Raw genomic sequence first — 15,413 nt, forward strand, 5'->3', positions numbered from 1 at the left:
TCATTATCTAACACAGTCCCTCTATGGGAGTTCAATGTCAGCACATCCTGGGGTAGGTACCTCACTGGGTACCTGTTCTGCTCATTATTTCTCTAGATTAAGAGTTTCACATTTCCATTATGAATTTGGGCCGAACTTTGGACTTCTCACACCCAGAGCCAAGCTGTAGCACAAGCACTGAGAATCCCGAGCATCCTCCCAGCGCACAGCGTACTGCTGCACCCGCTTGGTGCGAGCGGGAACTCCTGTCTGGAGAGTTGGCTGGCTGAACTCCGTGCCAGCCAGGGGAAGGCAGGAATGTTTTTTTCCCTGCAGGACTGCAGTTATCCAGCACTATAAAAGCCCTGGTGAAACACAGACATGCCCTGCTACCTGCTTGCTCCCTGCTGGGTCTGTGCTGCTGAAAGTACCACCAGCTCTCCTTCTGCAGCTCGCTCTGTCCCAAGGGAAACTTATTTTGAAAGAGCTCTGGTTCAGATTAGGAGTTTTGATCTTAAAAAGTCAGTGCTCAGCAATCTTTTAGTAAACTGTCCTGGTTTCAGCCGGGACAGAGTTAATTTCCTTCCTAGCAGCTGGTACAGTGCTGTGTTTTGGATTTAGGATGAGAACAATGTTGATAGCAACAACTAAAACATAGGTGTGTTAAGTAGTGCTTACACTAGCCAAGGACTTTTTAGTTTCCCATGCTCTACCGACTGAGAAGGCTGGAGGTGCACAAGAAGCTGGGAGGGGGCACAGCCAAACTGGCCAGAGGGACATTCCATAGCATGTGACGTCATGCTCAGTACATAAACTGGGGAAAGCTGGCTGGAGGGGGCTGCTGCTCGGGGACTGGCTGGGCATCGGTCGGCAGGTGGTGAGCAATTGCACTGTGCATCACTTGCTTTGTATATTCTTTTATTATTATTACTATTTTATTTCAATTATTAAACTGTTCTTATCTCAAGCCACGAGTTTTCTCATTTTTACTCTTCCGATTCTCTCCCCCATCCCACGGGGGGGGGAGGAGGGGAGAGTAAGCGAGCAGCTGTGTGGTGCTCAGTTGCCAGCTGAGGTTAAACCATGACACAAACCATGCCCATTACTCCCCAAACCACCTTTTCTACAAGAAAGGCACAGCTCTCAGCCCTGGGCAGTATTCGTCACGACTGAAATTACAACCAGGAAAACCACTTTTTCCTCGTGGAACCAGCCACAAAACATGGGGGCCTTAATTCCTTCTGCAGAGGCTCACCTGTTAACGCAAAACAGGCCCTGGGAGGTCACGTAGTTCAGTTCTTGGGAAGAACACATGCAAAAGCAATAGTCCAAGAAGGCACCTCAATGCCCTCTACCCTTTCCCCTCAAGTCTGGCTCTGTTCAGAGGACAGTCCCTGAAACCATGTCCACAGCGTGTCAGACCTAGCAGCAGCTCAGATGACACAAGCTAACGTCAGTCTCTTTCTGTAGGCTGAACTGCTCCGGCCAGTGATGGATGCAGCCTCTTCCAACCTGACAAAATAGTTATTTTCCTGTGTTGCTTTTTATTTCCCATCACTCAGTTTAAAAAGCAGTTCAGACTACAGCCAGGCTAGCGTACAAATAATATACAAACAAAACCTCCCCCAAATCCACAAAAGAGTCAGCCAGCTACCCTGTGTTGCCCCAGTAATCCTTGAACTGAATAGAAGAGGGAGGTTCTAGCTTTGTTAAACAAAATGCAACTGCCATGTAATGTGCAAAAGGGCCAGAAGTGATGCCAACAATTTACATGAGCAATAAAACTGCAGAAAAATGAACTACTGCTTCCCCATGGTGCCGGCAGCATGCAAGATGGATTTAGGTGATGAAATCTGTTTCACTATTAGCTGCCAGAGAGCTTTAATCCATGTCAGATACAATTAACTCACTCTGACAATTGGAAAAGGAAGCTTGAATGTTAACAGCATAGTTGGTTGCACTGTGCTGGGAATGCCGTGCTTCAGCAGTACCACCTCAGCAAAGAGGGAACCTTGAGCTATGCCACCTCCACACCCTACAGAGCAAATTCAGCACACAGACAACCCAAACAGGTACAAACCAAAACGCAGTCATGACCCCCAACCAAGTTCTACCGATTCTGCTCCTTCCAATCTTCCAGGTGCTAAATGTTACTTTGCAAGCATTTTTTTGCTGTAGGCATAAATAACGTGTTAACCCCAATAATAGCACAAATATGGCCTTTCATCCTCCAGAAGAATCAGGAATGTACAGTACATAAATCTAGAGGTAGAAACAAAGGTACGCCTCTGCTGTTGGAGAGCTGGGTAGGCAGGCTTGCAGGGACACAAGGCTTTCACGTCTGCATTGGAAAAGTCTGCGGAAGCAGTCAAGTCATATCTGCATCTCCCTACCACTCAAGACTCGTTAATCTAGAGGAATAATACTACTGTCTAGTACTAGCAAAAACATTAATTCCTGGATTTATTAAGGAACAATACCACACCTCAGCATTAAACAGGAGACCGAAATGGCTGACAGTGTACCAAGCATGTCAACGCAGGGCCTTAAAGATTGTAACTAGAGCTTTTAAAAGCAGACAGTATTAACAGAAGAATTCTCCAGGCTAGCTAAGCATTTTAGTTCATTTTTCTTTTCCTGGTAAAGACGTGTTTAAAGTAGAATATAGAATTAAACATCTGTATCCAAGCAAGTATGTCACAGTTTTATTTACAGCTTAACTAATTTTTTTTTAATTAATATGTTAACAGAATTCATCAATGACAGCAAGGCAAGTGTACTTGTAGCTTAGCAGTTTACAATATTGCCACCTGCAGTTAGGACTTAGAAGCTGCCAAAACCTCTTAAATAGCAATTTCCAAATACATGGTATATACCTGAGGTTTGCATTACAGCGACATGCTTGCTTTTTAAAGGAAATTCATGTACGAATGCTGTTCTACAAACTTTCTCCCATACCACAGGCTGCATCAGAGATTTACACCAAAGCATAAGTTACCTCTGATAGCAGCTTTTCCCAGTCTTCCTTCTTAACCATGCTGCAGGCTTGGCTTTTGCCAAAAGCAGAACCTTTCCAAAACTAGAAAAAGTCCCAAAGTCTCAGTGTCTCTGAATGCTCTCTTAACATGCCAATTAAAATGTTCTCATGTTAGCTTCTTTGCTGAAACAGAGGAAGGATTATCAGGTTGTCTCTTGCAGATGCCATTTTACATATTTGACTTTGTATGATCCATACAGAATAATGTTTCAGAAATCGAAGCTAACCACACTTTTAAGGAATTCCATCTTAGTCCAACAGACAAGAGAAGTGTCCTCTCCCATCCTGTACCAGCTACAAAGATTCACAATAAAAAAAATGAAACCCTGAGTTTTGAGTGAGAGGAGTCTTTTACATTTTTAGACTTTGTCATCCCCCCATGGAGAGCTAGTGCTTCATAGAGTGCTCTGCTTTTCCAAGCTGTTGAAAAATAAAATGGTGGTTGTAGGAAAGCAAATACAAGACTTCTTCCCTACTTCATTTTGCAAGGAAGTGTTAAGCCAGATGAGTGCTCCTGCTTACATTTTAAAATATAAATACATTAACCCTTTCCCAAAAGGCTACATTTAAAGTTAATTTTCCTGAATTTGAAGCGGAGCAAGATTTCTCTGTATTTTCTATAAGCAATGGGGAAAAAACCCCATTAATAACTGAGGAAGTTATTTTGTTCTGTTCAAACAGTATTTATTGGATATAGCTTTTTGACAAAAGAAATGCACTGAATCAACTTAATTTAGGTGAGAAGAAAGGGCAAAACAATGTTTTGACTAGTCCAAGCTCTCTTCTTCCCTGTCTATACTCAGTTCCAGGAATACCGCTTCTCCTAAAGATTTTGAAGGGGGTGTAGGAAAAGCAAAATTCTCTCACATTAGAGATACTCCAGTAGCTCTAAGGTTACTCTCAGTAATCTAGTTAAGCAGCAGTCTAGCCGATTGATTCTGTTAAGTTAAACTACCTGTGATCTTTTATTTCTTTAAAGACAATAACATGCATAAGTTCACTATAAAAACCTCAAAGCCAGTTACAATTACAGTGGCTGCTATAAGAACAAAAGGATTGCTATTCACAACAGCATCATGAACTACAAGAAGCTTTCCATTTAGTCCCGGGTACCGGTAACTTGCCTTTAGGTATCTCAGGTACTATACTGAGATAATCGTCACCTTTTAAGCACACTTGCAGAGAAAGGACATGCCTGGAAGGAAGTGCAACAAGTCTGATCTGTTGCTTTCTTTGCCCAGACAGATACGAACTCCAGTCACTTGTGTCCACTGCTTATGTCTTCTGCAAGATACCAGAATAGCCTTTCTACCCAGCTTGCTGGTCTGCAAGCCCCAGGTAACTGTATCTTGGCCTCAACCTTAAAGGAAATAGGAAATAAAGTATTTTTTTCCTGAATTAAAAAAAATGCAAATTATTCTAATCCCATTACATATTATAGGTAGAAAAATTAATTTACAGAATGGAAGTTAAGAACTAATGGAAGGAAGACACAAATTAGAACAAGAACTAGAAGTAGCAGTCCTAAATGTAACATTCTGTATTTACAGAGATGTCAACATTCGTTGAGTTTCATCTATGGGTTTTTGCACCACTGCAAGCTTGTGCGAGACGAACCTAGAAAGAAAGAAATTAATCAGTACTCTGAGAGACACTTTTATATCCCACCACCACTTACAACTTCTGCCTGAAGTAGAAGACACTTTGTTTTGATTCAGTTTTTCAAAACATTGACAATAGTTCTTTTTCAAGAAGTGCATGGTTTATCCACAGTTTGTATTAAACTAGATACGATGTAAAGCTTCTCCCCCCTCCTTCCCTTCTCAGTTCATGTTTCTTCTTGATCATAGTGACATGAGCCAAAATACAAGACAAGGGGGGGGAAAATAAGGAGTTTCTACTACAGCTCAACAGTCCAGTGACTAGTGACAGAGTGACAACACTGCCTTACAACTTCAGGTCATGATTGACAAAAACACATAGACTTACTGATAGCTTCTTCATAATTCCTTGGGCCTCCGGATTCAGATGAAGAAGATTCCTCCTGGTCAAATCACTTGCTGTTAAACGAATGCTCTGTGGAAAAAAAAAAACAAGCCAAACCTTAGGTTTTCTGTTTGGTCAGCTGTAGTAGCCAGAAGCAGCAAAAAAATAAATAAAAAGAAATCCAAGCATACTAGGAGACCACGTACAGGCAGAGAACTACATTCAGCTTAACCAGAAGCTCATCTCATACCTTCCTTGCAGTGCATTAACACATTACTGCCAGCAGAAGCTACTTTAAATGTTACTTAAACACACAGCAAAACATCATTCTACATTCTGCTCTGATCAGCTCCCACTTCTGACTAAAAATCTTTCAAGGCTCTTTTTAAGCTTGATCGATCCCCTGATAAACTGCAGTGGCACAACTAAAGAGACAAGAGTGGATGACTTGAAACCGGTTAAGGCCCCCAAGAAGTTACAAGCTATCCCTTCAGCAAAGATTTTACAGATTAAAGCTTCTGCTTTACCTCCCCTCCTCCAACAGGGACTGTAATGAAGATATCATTGCTGTCAGCAAGGGGACTGCCATTGGCAGAGATGGTGTAAACACGTTCATTTACTGCAGGTGTGCGCAAACCCGGCGTCTTGAAAATTCTGAAACGAAAGTTATAGGAAAGTAATTTCACTGCGATTGCTCAAAGCACTTTGACTAAAAGTCTTTCATTTCAGGTTCAAAGAGCCACTAGGATTGTGTTGCAAACAGATGACAGATACATACATAAAGCAAATGGCAAGGCACTCCCCTCTATAAGAGATTAACAGAATACAAACCTGGAATCAAATCTGGGTGTGACCATGGAGGTACCTCCCTGAGCACAGAGATCAACAATTCTACCAGTAGCTGGAGTGATAAAGTTGTTTTTGCTTGATCTGTTAAAGGGAAATAAACAAACATCTGCTCATAATAATACTTTTAACTAACACACAAGCACTATCTTGTCAAAGACTTGAATGAGGTTATTACCACAGAAAACCAGAGGTTCTTACTAATCAAAAGTAAACCCCAAAGCTAGGGACAGCTAGTCATCACAGGACAGGAAGTTGCTGATCTTTCATTTACTGTCAGATCACTGTTTTTTTCCTATAGCATGCCACAACTACATCAACCAGCCTACTAAACCATACGCCATTCCTTTTAAGAGTTATGTTAGCACTATACACTTATTCTCCATTTCTGAAATCCAGTGAAAAAGATATCCCCTATTACCTTTTACTCATGCGCTTCACTCTTGCTGAAGGAGCTCTTCTGCTCCTGGACACTGGCGCTTTTTTAGTGGATGCCTTCACCTGAAACACACATTACTCACCAAATCAGTTACTTTACTCTCGTGTGACAGCTGAGTCCACAACAAACAAATGCTTCCATACAAAACGTTTGGCTCAATAGGCTCCTTTTTATGGCACAAGAGTCCAGAAACAAACACCATACAAGCTTCTGTGACCTTCTCCTATCTCTAGACGTTTCAGGAAGCGATACCTGTTTTGAAGTCCCCCTCAAAGTATCCTGGACAGCTATACTATCATAGGCATCATCTCAGTAAGTAGTTTATATCTTGGGAATAAAGTCATCACAAAGAACAGCTATTTACCTTTCCAGTTCTTGGATTAATGTTTTCAGCTTCTAGCTCTGGAAGACATTGGTTATCATGTTTTGCTTTCTTTGCTAGAGGAAGCAAAGGAGGCTCTGCTGCTTCTTCTATAGCTTCAATATCCTGCTTAGATTTTTCCACTAGAATGAGAAAGTGTTATCGAAGTTGAAAATAAAAAACAACTTTACATTATCAGTTAGCAGTGGAGGTAAACAGTAAACAACCACAAGCACTTTTGGCAACAATTTGCTTCTGAAATCCAAATTCCAATGTAATCCAAATGGTTGACAGAACACTATTTTGATTGTTTTAATAAAATTAAGTCGAGCTACTGCAGATAGCAAGGATAAAAGTAGGATTATTTTCCTGTCTTTAAATATATTGAGGGCTGTAAGTAAGAACCGAGTTATTATTCACAGTATGTAAACCATGACGTGCTTTCATCTCACTGAAGTCATCACAATGCTTAAAACAAACTGACCTTTCTTGATGATTTTTAAAGGAGGCTGGATAACTTCTGCTGTTAACTTGTTTATTTCTGTTATTTCCAAGTCTGCCTAAAATTAAAAACAGTCACGACACCATTAGGATTATCAGTAGCATACAGTTCTGAGAAGTCCAAGTTGCAGAACAAATCCCTAATTATTTTATAGCAAGAATGCCTCCGTGTTCTCTGTTGTGCTCAAACTGGGACCTTCCATGTTATTCTGGAGGTGACCACAACGTGTGAGGCCTGCATGCCATTCAGGACTAACACGCCTTATTTGGCAGCTGCGAGTGTGCTTCACCTACGCCCTGCTGCTCAACCAATTCAGAAATGCTTTAATTTACCGAAAAGTGTGTGCGGTCTCAGGGATCTGGGAGTGAAATCAAGCAGGTAAGGAAAGACTGACAAGGAGCAGTATAAGCATGCAAATTCTGTATTGGATACAACAGGCATCTCTTACCATTGAGTCTTAAAGCAGCGTTTGTAAAAGTATTTATGTAACCTCTGCTATTGCAATGGTCCTACAGGCTCAAGAAACCCTTCATTTCCTACAGAGGTACACAACGCCATCAGGAGAGTTCAACATTTATGCTAGAAACCTACCGTTGCTGCCTCTTCCAACACCTTTTTGCTTCCTCCTTTAGCTAAAAAGAAAATATTTTAAAAAAATCAATACATATCTAAGACAGCCTGTACAGCATACATAGACAAGCTTTAATACGTCACCACTAGGGCGCAAAAAGCCAGCACAAACCACTTTTCTTAGCAGCGAGTGAGCAGTCTCAGACAAAGAGAGCAGCGCTTCCAACGGCCCGCGGGCCGCCTGCCTGGGGCATTCCGGACAGGGAAGATTCGATTCCGGCTGCTCCTTTATTGCCCTTGGTTTTTATTGTCTAAGGGAAAACGTGCCCCCGCCAGCCCAGTCCCGGCCCCGGCCCCGGTCCCGGTCCCGTCCCGTACCGAGGTAGTCGAGCCAGTTCATCTCGCGGAGCGCCACCGGCAGCCGCAGGATCTCGACGTTGTACAGGTTCTCCACCTCCTTGACCAGGCGCTGCCCGTTCGCCCGCAGCTGCTCGACCCGGCTCCTCACTGCGGGGACGCACACGGCTCGGTTACGGCTCCGGGACCCGCTCCCCACCACCCGCCCGCCCGCGCCCGCCGGCCAGGGCCAGGGCCAGGGCCAGGGCCTACCCTCGGCCAGGGCCTACCCTCGGCCAGGGCCTACCCTCGGCCAGGGCCTACCCTCGGCCAGGGCCTACCCTCGCGGTCGAAGTCCTTCAGGAAGGCCGCCAGCTTCCTGCCGCGCGCGCTCGCGCCAGCTTTCTTTCTCGCGGGAGCCATGGGGGTCGGTGCCGGGGTCTGGTGGCCCGTACCGGGGTCGGTACCGGCGGTTGGTGCCGGGGGTCGGTGGCTGGTGCCGGGGTCGGTGGCCCGTACCGGGGTCGGTACCGACGGTCGGTGCCCGGGGTCGGTGACCGGTACCGGGAGCGCCGCTTCCCGCCGCGCGTTCAAACCCAACCGCCGCCGCCGACCGGCCAATCAGAGCTCGGCGCGGCGCGGCCAATCGGGGCTCGGCGCGGCGCAATGACGCATGGGCCGGGGGAGCGCTTCCGGGTCGGCGGGTCGCCATGGCGGCGGCGGAGGCGGCGGCGCTGCGGGAGTGGGCGGCGGCGCTGCGGGAGTGGGCGGCGGCGGCGGCGCGGCAGGACGCGGCCTGGCGGGCGGCGCTGGCCGCCTGGGCGCCGCTGCTGGGCTCGCTGGCCGGGCTGGCGGCGCAGATGCGGGCGGCGCAGCGGCTGGCGTGGGGCGGCTCGCCGCTGGGCGCCTTCGGCGACCTGCGGGCGCGGCTGTGGCGGAAGCAGCGCGGCGCGGCCGAGGCGCTGCTGGAGCAGCTCGGCAGCCGGCGGTGAGGCGGCGGCGGGGCCGGGCAGGGCGGGGGGCGCGGGGCCGCAGCTGAGCGCCCCCCGCTTTGCCGTGCAGGGCGGAGCTGCGGGCCGTGCGGGACGCCGTGGGGGGCGGCGCGGCCGGCGTGCTGCGGCTGTACGAGGAGCGGGCGGCGGAGCTGGGCCTGGCGGCGGCCCTGCGGCGAGGGCCGCGTTGCCCCTCGCTGGCCGAGGCGCTGGAGGGGCTGCAGGACGTGGAGCGCTACTACCGGCACCTGTATCCTTCCGCGGTGGGGCTCTCCGGGCAGCGCTGGCGGGTGCCTTCTTCTCTTTGTCGTCCTTACCGGGCATGAAGGTACCTGGAGAGCAAGCTTCTCCTTCTCCGCGTCAGCTGTGACAGCCTGGCAGACATGGAAGCCCTCCCACAGTCTTGGGAGAGGATTTTGGAGCGCTACAAGGAAGACTTTGTTCAAGGTAGTTCCGCATACAGCAGACCCAAAGGGTCTTTTGATGAGCTCCATGCCGATGTCTCAGCCCTGGAGGCAGCACGCAGGCCCGGTGTTGCTTGCTGTGTTGGTCTCGGTAGCAGTGGGCGACCTTGCTCGGTTTGCGCTTGTTCTTTGTGACCTGCTGTGAGGTCTCGTGAATGACTTCAGTCATAAATACTCGCCGTCGCGCCCTGGGCGCAGCTGGAAGCCACATCCTTCCTCGCAGTAACAGGGGCTTAGTGATCCTTTTCACTTGGTCTGCTAAGTTAGCTTTGCTTATGTTTTTCTTTACTGCATTTAGAAACAAGTTAAATTTTTGTGGGCACAGAATACAGATAAAATGCATTAAGCTAACGGGGTTATTTTTTGCCTTCCAACTCAGATACGCTTCTTAAGATCTCTCTGTTTGTGGACAACCAGCGAGAGCTGTGCTGCTCACCCGGCTCCTGACAGAGAACAGGAGGGACTGATGTTGACCAGCTTCTACGAGAGTCTGGTATGTTCCGAGATGACCACAAAGAGGATGGTGAATTGAGGAAGCTTTACTGGTGCTTTTTGGAAGCTGAACGAGTTGGGTACTTGGCCTCAGCAGGAAATGCTTGGACTGTTTCATTTTCAAGTGGAAATGGACTTGGTGTCTGAAGAAGAGGCTGAGCTGAACAAGCCGTGAAGGTAGAAGGGAGTCATCTTCAGCTATGGAAGTCGTCCTTTCTTTTGCCTGCCGTGGATATTTTGTATACTGAAAAAAATGTTGAGACTTACTAACTTACGAAGAAACGGTGAAGTGTGCCACAAATAAGTAAGCATAGCATAAGGTCCAGCAGGCTGATACCATGTAAGAAAGATGTTTAGGTACCGTCCTTATAGATAAATAAAAGATGTAAATCAGGGCTCAAAACCAGTTTGCACCTCATGCCTGTGAGCAATGTGTTGGCTTTCATCCCACCTGTACATTGAAGAGGAAGGAGCAAATTTGGCTTGAAAATGTAATTATGGAGGTGCACGGACACCTGAATTCTGACACAGGCAGTTTTCAGGTGTGTTAGAGTATGCTTCTCTGATTTCTCTGCTAGGGCATGTTTAAATCACAGTGTTAAAACTTAATGGTCTGTGGCAGCAGCAGCTGCTGACAGTTCTAGGGACATCTTTTGTTGGCCATGACACTGATCCTCTGTAATGTTCCCGGAAAGTGGTGGGGATGCCCGTCTCCAGATGACATATCTGGTAAGAACCTTCGCAGGGAAGGCCAAATAAAGAATTGGACTTGGGCAGACTGTAGATGTGCTTGTGCTCCCTGTTTTTATGGCGAAGCAGGTCTCAAACCTAGGGAGTCCATTTGGCCACCTGAGGGCACTGCTCGACCTGCGGAGAGCGACGTTCGGGGGGCCCTTGGAGGCTGCTGGCTGCGCAGGGCTGGGGCTGCTAGTGCTCCCCATCAGCTGACAGGTCTTCATGGGATGGTGCTTCATACGCGGTTTTAATTGCAAAGAAAAATACCGTCACCCTCTTGGCGTTGTTATGGCTTCCGGGCTGATGAAATCAGCATTTGCCAAGGGAAGGGCGTTGCGCCCGGGGAAGTGGGGCGGGTTCTGCTCCCAGCACGAGGGGGCAGGGGGTCCGGGGGCTGGTGGGGGGCTCAGCGGGCTTGGCGGTACTCCTCCGCTGCTGAAGGTAGTTCCTCTTTGTGCCTGCATGCTCTGCATCACTTCAGGACCTGGAGGTGGTGCTGATCCTGCCCTCCAGCCGGTTGCGAGGGTCTCTCCTGGCTGGACAAGTGCCCTCTGCTCTGTGCATCCCCTACAGAGCCTGTGCGAGAGCGCAGCGTGACCACAGTACGACTGTTGTGAGCTTTTCCCTTGGCCATCTCCTTCCCAGGGGGGTGAGGAATGGAGTCCTCCTCCTGCTGCTTCAGCTTAAGATAAAGCAGGTGATGCAGTGAAGATACTGGTCTGGCAGATCAGCCAAGACTGCAGTTTATTTAGCGAACGGCTGTATAGCAGTCTCGATGCAGACACTTCTGCATGTAAAGCACTTCCCATCCTTCTTGGGTGGCTCTGTCTCGCCATGACCTGTCGCTGACTCACTTTGTCAGTGTACTGCTGATGTCGTGGGTTGCACCACAGCATCAGTTCAGTATAAGGCATTTATTTTCCTGTCTACAGCAGAGTGAGCAATTTCATCTAGTTTCCTTTTCCAGAGCTTTGATTCCAGCCGCAAACTCCTCCCAGCTCTACAAATTCACCTCCCGTGTTTAGGTTCCAGTCGGTGAAGCAGCGTAGGTAAACTTCACTAGCCATTGCCTGCTGCTGGTGTTCAACCCACGCGTCTTCCCTGGGGACATCACTGACTTCTGATTTTAAGGAAAGAGTGAGCGTGTGCTGTTGGATGACACAGTTCACAGCAGACTTACGCAGGCGCCCTCCTAGCTATCTCGGACAGCTGAGTGCTGGTGTCTGCAAAGGCCGCCAGTCTGAAATCTACCTGACGAACAGAGGTTGGATGTTGTGGTACAGCAAAGAGCAAAGGTAATGGTGGTATCTTTCATCCACCTCCTGTTCCTTTTCTGATACGGTTTTGAACCTGTGGCTGAAGTGCAGACCTGTTGCCTTGGGAGCGTGCTGCCAAGCTACGTGGCTGATGGCAAGCACGCACGCACCTCCATCAGTGCTGATGGCTGTCACTGCAACGAGTGACCTGCACGGTTCTGATTTTGGGATGGGGGATGAGGGAGAGCAGGCAAATGAACAGGGTGCAGCCGCACGGTCTTGTGGTCATTACGCATAGCTTGAAGGGCATGAAGACAGAAGGCTGTAGGGTGAATCCTGGGGTGTCATCCTTGCTCAGGCCTTGAGGTATCATCATCATAAAACAATAAATCATGGTGTTCATGGATGCAGAATTGTGTTTACATGTGCACGCACTATACAGCCCTTCAACACCCCTCTTCTCTGGCAGTCTGTCTTTAGTACAGCTGCATAAAGAACAAATAGATTTAAATTTTGGAAGGTCTTCAGAACGGTTCGGTGGTGGCCCTTCTGCTTCTCCCAGATGTTTGGCCCTCTGATGTCTGTCTTTGAGTTAACAACAGCCCTGCTAAAAGTGCTGAGAGTGCTTTCTGAAATAAAAGTGGCCGTGATCTGACTGACTGACTGAAATGGGGTGAAGGAGGTGCTCATTGAAGTTTTGGTGTGGTTAATTACTCTGTACTGCTTCTGGCTGATGGGTCATGTCATCGGTTGCATTTGTCTGCAGTGTTCTGGAAGGGCACAACCGAACCTCCGCATCAGAGCGCTCTAACTGGATACAACTGTGGGTTTGTTCCACTTCAAGATCTGGATGTTACAGCTCAGGACAGCTGCCAAGGCCCCCAGTTGCTAACAAGAATATGGTTCCTTGTGTGTGTGAGACTCCCTTCAGCCAGCGTTCGCCGGGGCATCTCTGCGGGTTTGAAGGTTCCCACCATGAAGACAGCCAGGGTGGGCATTCAGTCTTTAAGCATTTAATTTAAGAACACTCGAGTGAGAAGACCACCACTCCTCTTCCGATGCCTGGGAGCCTGCACGGCTGAGTTAGATACCTGCGCTCCGATGGCAGGGATATCGGGTGGAGCCGTCCCAGCCTGCAGCTCCGAGGAGCCAGGGCAGACTGTCGGCGGTAGGCACTGCTTTTCCTCCCCATGTCTCTCCCTCACCCTGAAGGTCCCTGGCTCACCCTCAGTTTGTTTCTGTGCCTGAGCTTTCCAAGATTGAGCTGTGACATGGCCCACCGTTAGCAAGCCACATCTGCTGTCATCAGCAAAGGATTTCAGCGTCTGCCTGAGCACTGGGACGGGAGGGAGGTGAATGAAAAAGCAGCAGCATCTGCCTGGCAGGCAGCGGGGTCCTCTCCAGCTGCCTGGGGAAGCCGAATGCGGGGACGGGGGGCTCCAGCCTGTGCGATACCTGCGTGAGGCCAGTGAGCAAGGGCAGTATCAAGGGCTCTGAGACTAACTGGTAAAATATACCTAACCATAAAAATATATCTGAGTGCCTTTATTTTTAGAGCAGAGCTCTTAAAGTATTCTTGCATGGAGATCTGTCCTTCAGGAATGCAATAAAACAAAGTTAGCAGCTGGAGCTACCTTGTTAAAGTAAAATTTTCAGGAAACACAAAGCTCATGCTTTGATTTTCAGCTTTACCTCCTGCTAACTTAATTTGAAAATAGTTATTCTTCACTTACAGGGAAAGCATAAACTAAAATCAGTTACTAAATTTGAATACCCACGAACATTTATAGAGAGCATCTGTCTTCTATCTGGTTAGTTTGTTTTTTCATGTAGGGTGAAAGTTAGCTTCTGATGCAGTGGTGTCTCTGCACAGTTCTGCTTCAGAAATGAAGACCCGCTGTGGGTAACTCCAGACTTTTAAAAGAAACCCAAAAGCTTTGCTTCAGCATAAGCTTATGGATTTCAAACAGATTTCAAAATTGAATTTACTACAAGGGTCCATATTTAGGAAAAATACAAAGAATTTGGCACCTGAATTTAAGTGTAAAGTGAGTTGGAGGCAGAAATATGTGATAAAAAGCTTCGTGAGTCATTTAATAAACCAAGCATGGGTTTCACAAGCCCCTGTGGTTTTCATGCTTATTCTTTGAGACTTTCATCTTGGCCTGGAGCAGAACTCCTTTGTGATTTTTCAGGGCCCAAGAGGCTGCGTGAGTGCTTAACCACTCAGAAATAAAACAAACATTCTTCCATCTACATTAATTGGATGTGTAGCTCTGTTCCTTGCGTTCGGCTGTTTACGCTTTAGTGTTTCTCTAGTGCTCTTGACTTTATCACAGCATTTGCCCTGTTGAGTTGTTGGTGAGCTCCAAGGGGGGCAAAATCTGCTAATCCTGTAGATGTGCACTGGGTGGGGGGACATCTGGCTGAGAAGCAGGGATGTGCTTTCCCGCAGCGCAGACGTTCTCAGTGCAGGGTCCGTTGTCTGCCCTTGCAAGGGTGGGCACGCACAGTTGTTTGGCCAGCTCTTTGCCACCGTGGTTTATCCCTTGTTGCTACACCCAGCCCCTTCTATTCCAGCAGACCCCCTAGGGCTGCCTGTTCTGCACTTCACGCTTCTGCAGAATGCAGGCTGTTCTCATCGCTCACTTTATCTGCCAGTCCTGCGTAGGTTTTATTTCAATCCTCCCTTCCTGCTTTTCCCCTCAACCCTTTTACTCCTCCTCCCTCCTTCTGTGGAAACAAATCTACAGTAGGTGTCTCCTGAACTTGCCTGAACTCCTTGTCCCAAGCACCTTCCTGACTAATCCTTTCCAGATGTCCAGGAACTTTTATGTTTAGCAGTTCTGCTCAAGTTCCTCATTCATTCTCAGATGGAGCAAACATTATATTTCCTAATATAATTTGAAAAATAAGACTGATCATGGCTTTGTGAGAAGTCGTTGCCACCTCAAAATGCAATGAATGCAATGAAGCACCACTGCAGCCTTTTGCCCCCAAATTGGAGCACAACAGATATTCATAAACAGCACAGGAGTTTTATTTTCTGTAGCTGACTATGCTCCGTGGCTGTCTATGAAGTCTTGAAAGCACTCATACTGCACTTGTACCCAGCCAAGTGACAGGGGTGTTGGCTTGCGATTTCCCAGCTACAGCAGCATGGAGAAATTAGGAGATCTGTCTGATGTTACTCTGACGGTGACCCAACAACGGAAAGCAAGTTTCCCTGCCCATCCTCTCATCTAGTTTCCAGCATAACTTTGGTTTTGGGGAGATGACTGTTACTTCAGGCAGGGGATACGGTCAGTGGCTTCTTTCACTCACGATCTCCGGGTGACCTGTGCATCCCGTCTTTGATGTTGAGTATGTCAAGCTGCATGCGGCCTCATGGTTTGTCCATAAGGGCTGCGTTTGGTAT

General features: G+C 47.7%; 2 protein-coding genes across 2 annotated transcripts; one reads left to right on the forward strand and one right to left on the reverse strand.

The window, feature by feature from the left end:
• Positions 1 to 2,668: 2,668 nt before the first annotated feature.
• CDCA8 (cell division cycle associated 8) lies at positions 2,669 to 8,630 on the reverse strand. The gene is made up of 10 exons (XM_076357445.1): positions 8,398 to 8,630; positions 8,099 to 8,227; positions 7,742 to 7,782; positions 7,133 to 7,208; positions 6,652 to 6,791; positions 6,270 to 6,349; positions 5,834 to 5,932; positions 5,530 to 5,656; positions 5,006 to 5,092; positions 2,669 to 4,633 (listed from the first exon to the last, which is right to left on the reverse strand). The coding sequence occupies exons 1-10, from the start codon at positions 8,477 to 8,479 to the stop codon at positions 4,589 to 4,591; spliced, it is 906 nt and encodes a 301-aa protein (XP_076213560.1). The 5' UTR covers positions 8,480 to 8,630; the 3' UTR covers positions 2,669 to 4,588.
• Positions 8,631 to 8,766: 136 nt separating this feature from the next.
• On the forward strand, positions 8,767 to 10,027 carry AIRIM (AFG2 interacting ribosome maturation factor). The gene is made up of 4 exons (XM_076357660.1): positions 8,767 to 9,044; positions 9,119 to 9,298; positions 9,377 to 9,495; positions 9,892 to 10,027. The coding sequence occupies exons 1-4, from the start codon at positions 8,767 to 8,769 to the stop codon at positions 9,957 to 9,959; spliced, it is 645 nt and encodes a 214-aa protein (XP_076213775.1). The 3' UTR covers positions 9,960 to 10,027.
• Positions 10,028 to 15,413: the final 5,386 nt, after the last annotated feature.

Source organism: Aptenodytes patagonicus, chromosome 21 (genome assembly GCF_965638725.1).
Source record: "Aptenodytes patagonicus chromosome 21, bAptPat1.pri.cur, whole genome shotgun sequence".
NCBI classification, from domain to species: Eukaryota; Metazoa; Chordata; class Aves; order Sphenisciformes; family Spheniscidae; genus Aptenodytes; species Aptenodytes patagonicus.

Bases quoted from the DNA above. Each gene is read 5' to 3' on its own strand.
- CDCA8 (XM_076357445.1), bottom strand. From the start codon at position 8,479: ATGGCTCCCGCGAGAAAGAAAGCTGGCGCGAGCGCGCGCGGCAGGAAG. The intron at 6,350-6,651 runs GTAAATAGCTGT...TGTGTGTTTCAG, and splicing joins TTAATCCAAGAACTGGAAAG to GTGAAGGCATCCACTAAAAA. The intron at 5,933-6,269 runs GTAATAGGGGAT...TCCCTTTAACAG, and splicing joins GTGAAGCGCATGAGTAAAAG to ATCAAGCAAAAACAACTTTA.
- AIRIM (XM_076357660.1), top strand. From the start codon at position 8,767: ATGGCGGCGGCGGAGGCGGCGGCGCTGCGGGAGTGGGCGGCGGCGCTG. The intron at 9,045-9,118 runs GTGAGGCGGCGG...TTTGCCGTGCAG, and splicing joins GAGCAGCTCGGCAGCCGGCG to GGCGGAGCTGCGGGCCGTGC. The intron at 9,496-9,891 runs GTAGTTCCGCAT...CTTCCAACTCAG, and splicing joins CAAGGAAGACTTTGTTCAAG to ATACGCTTCTTAAGATCTCT.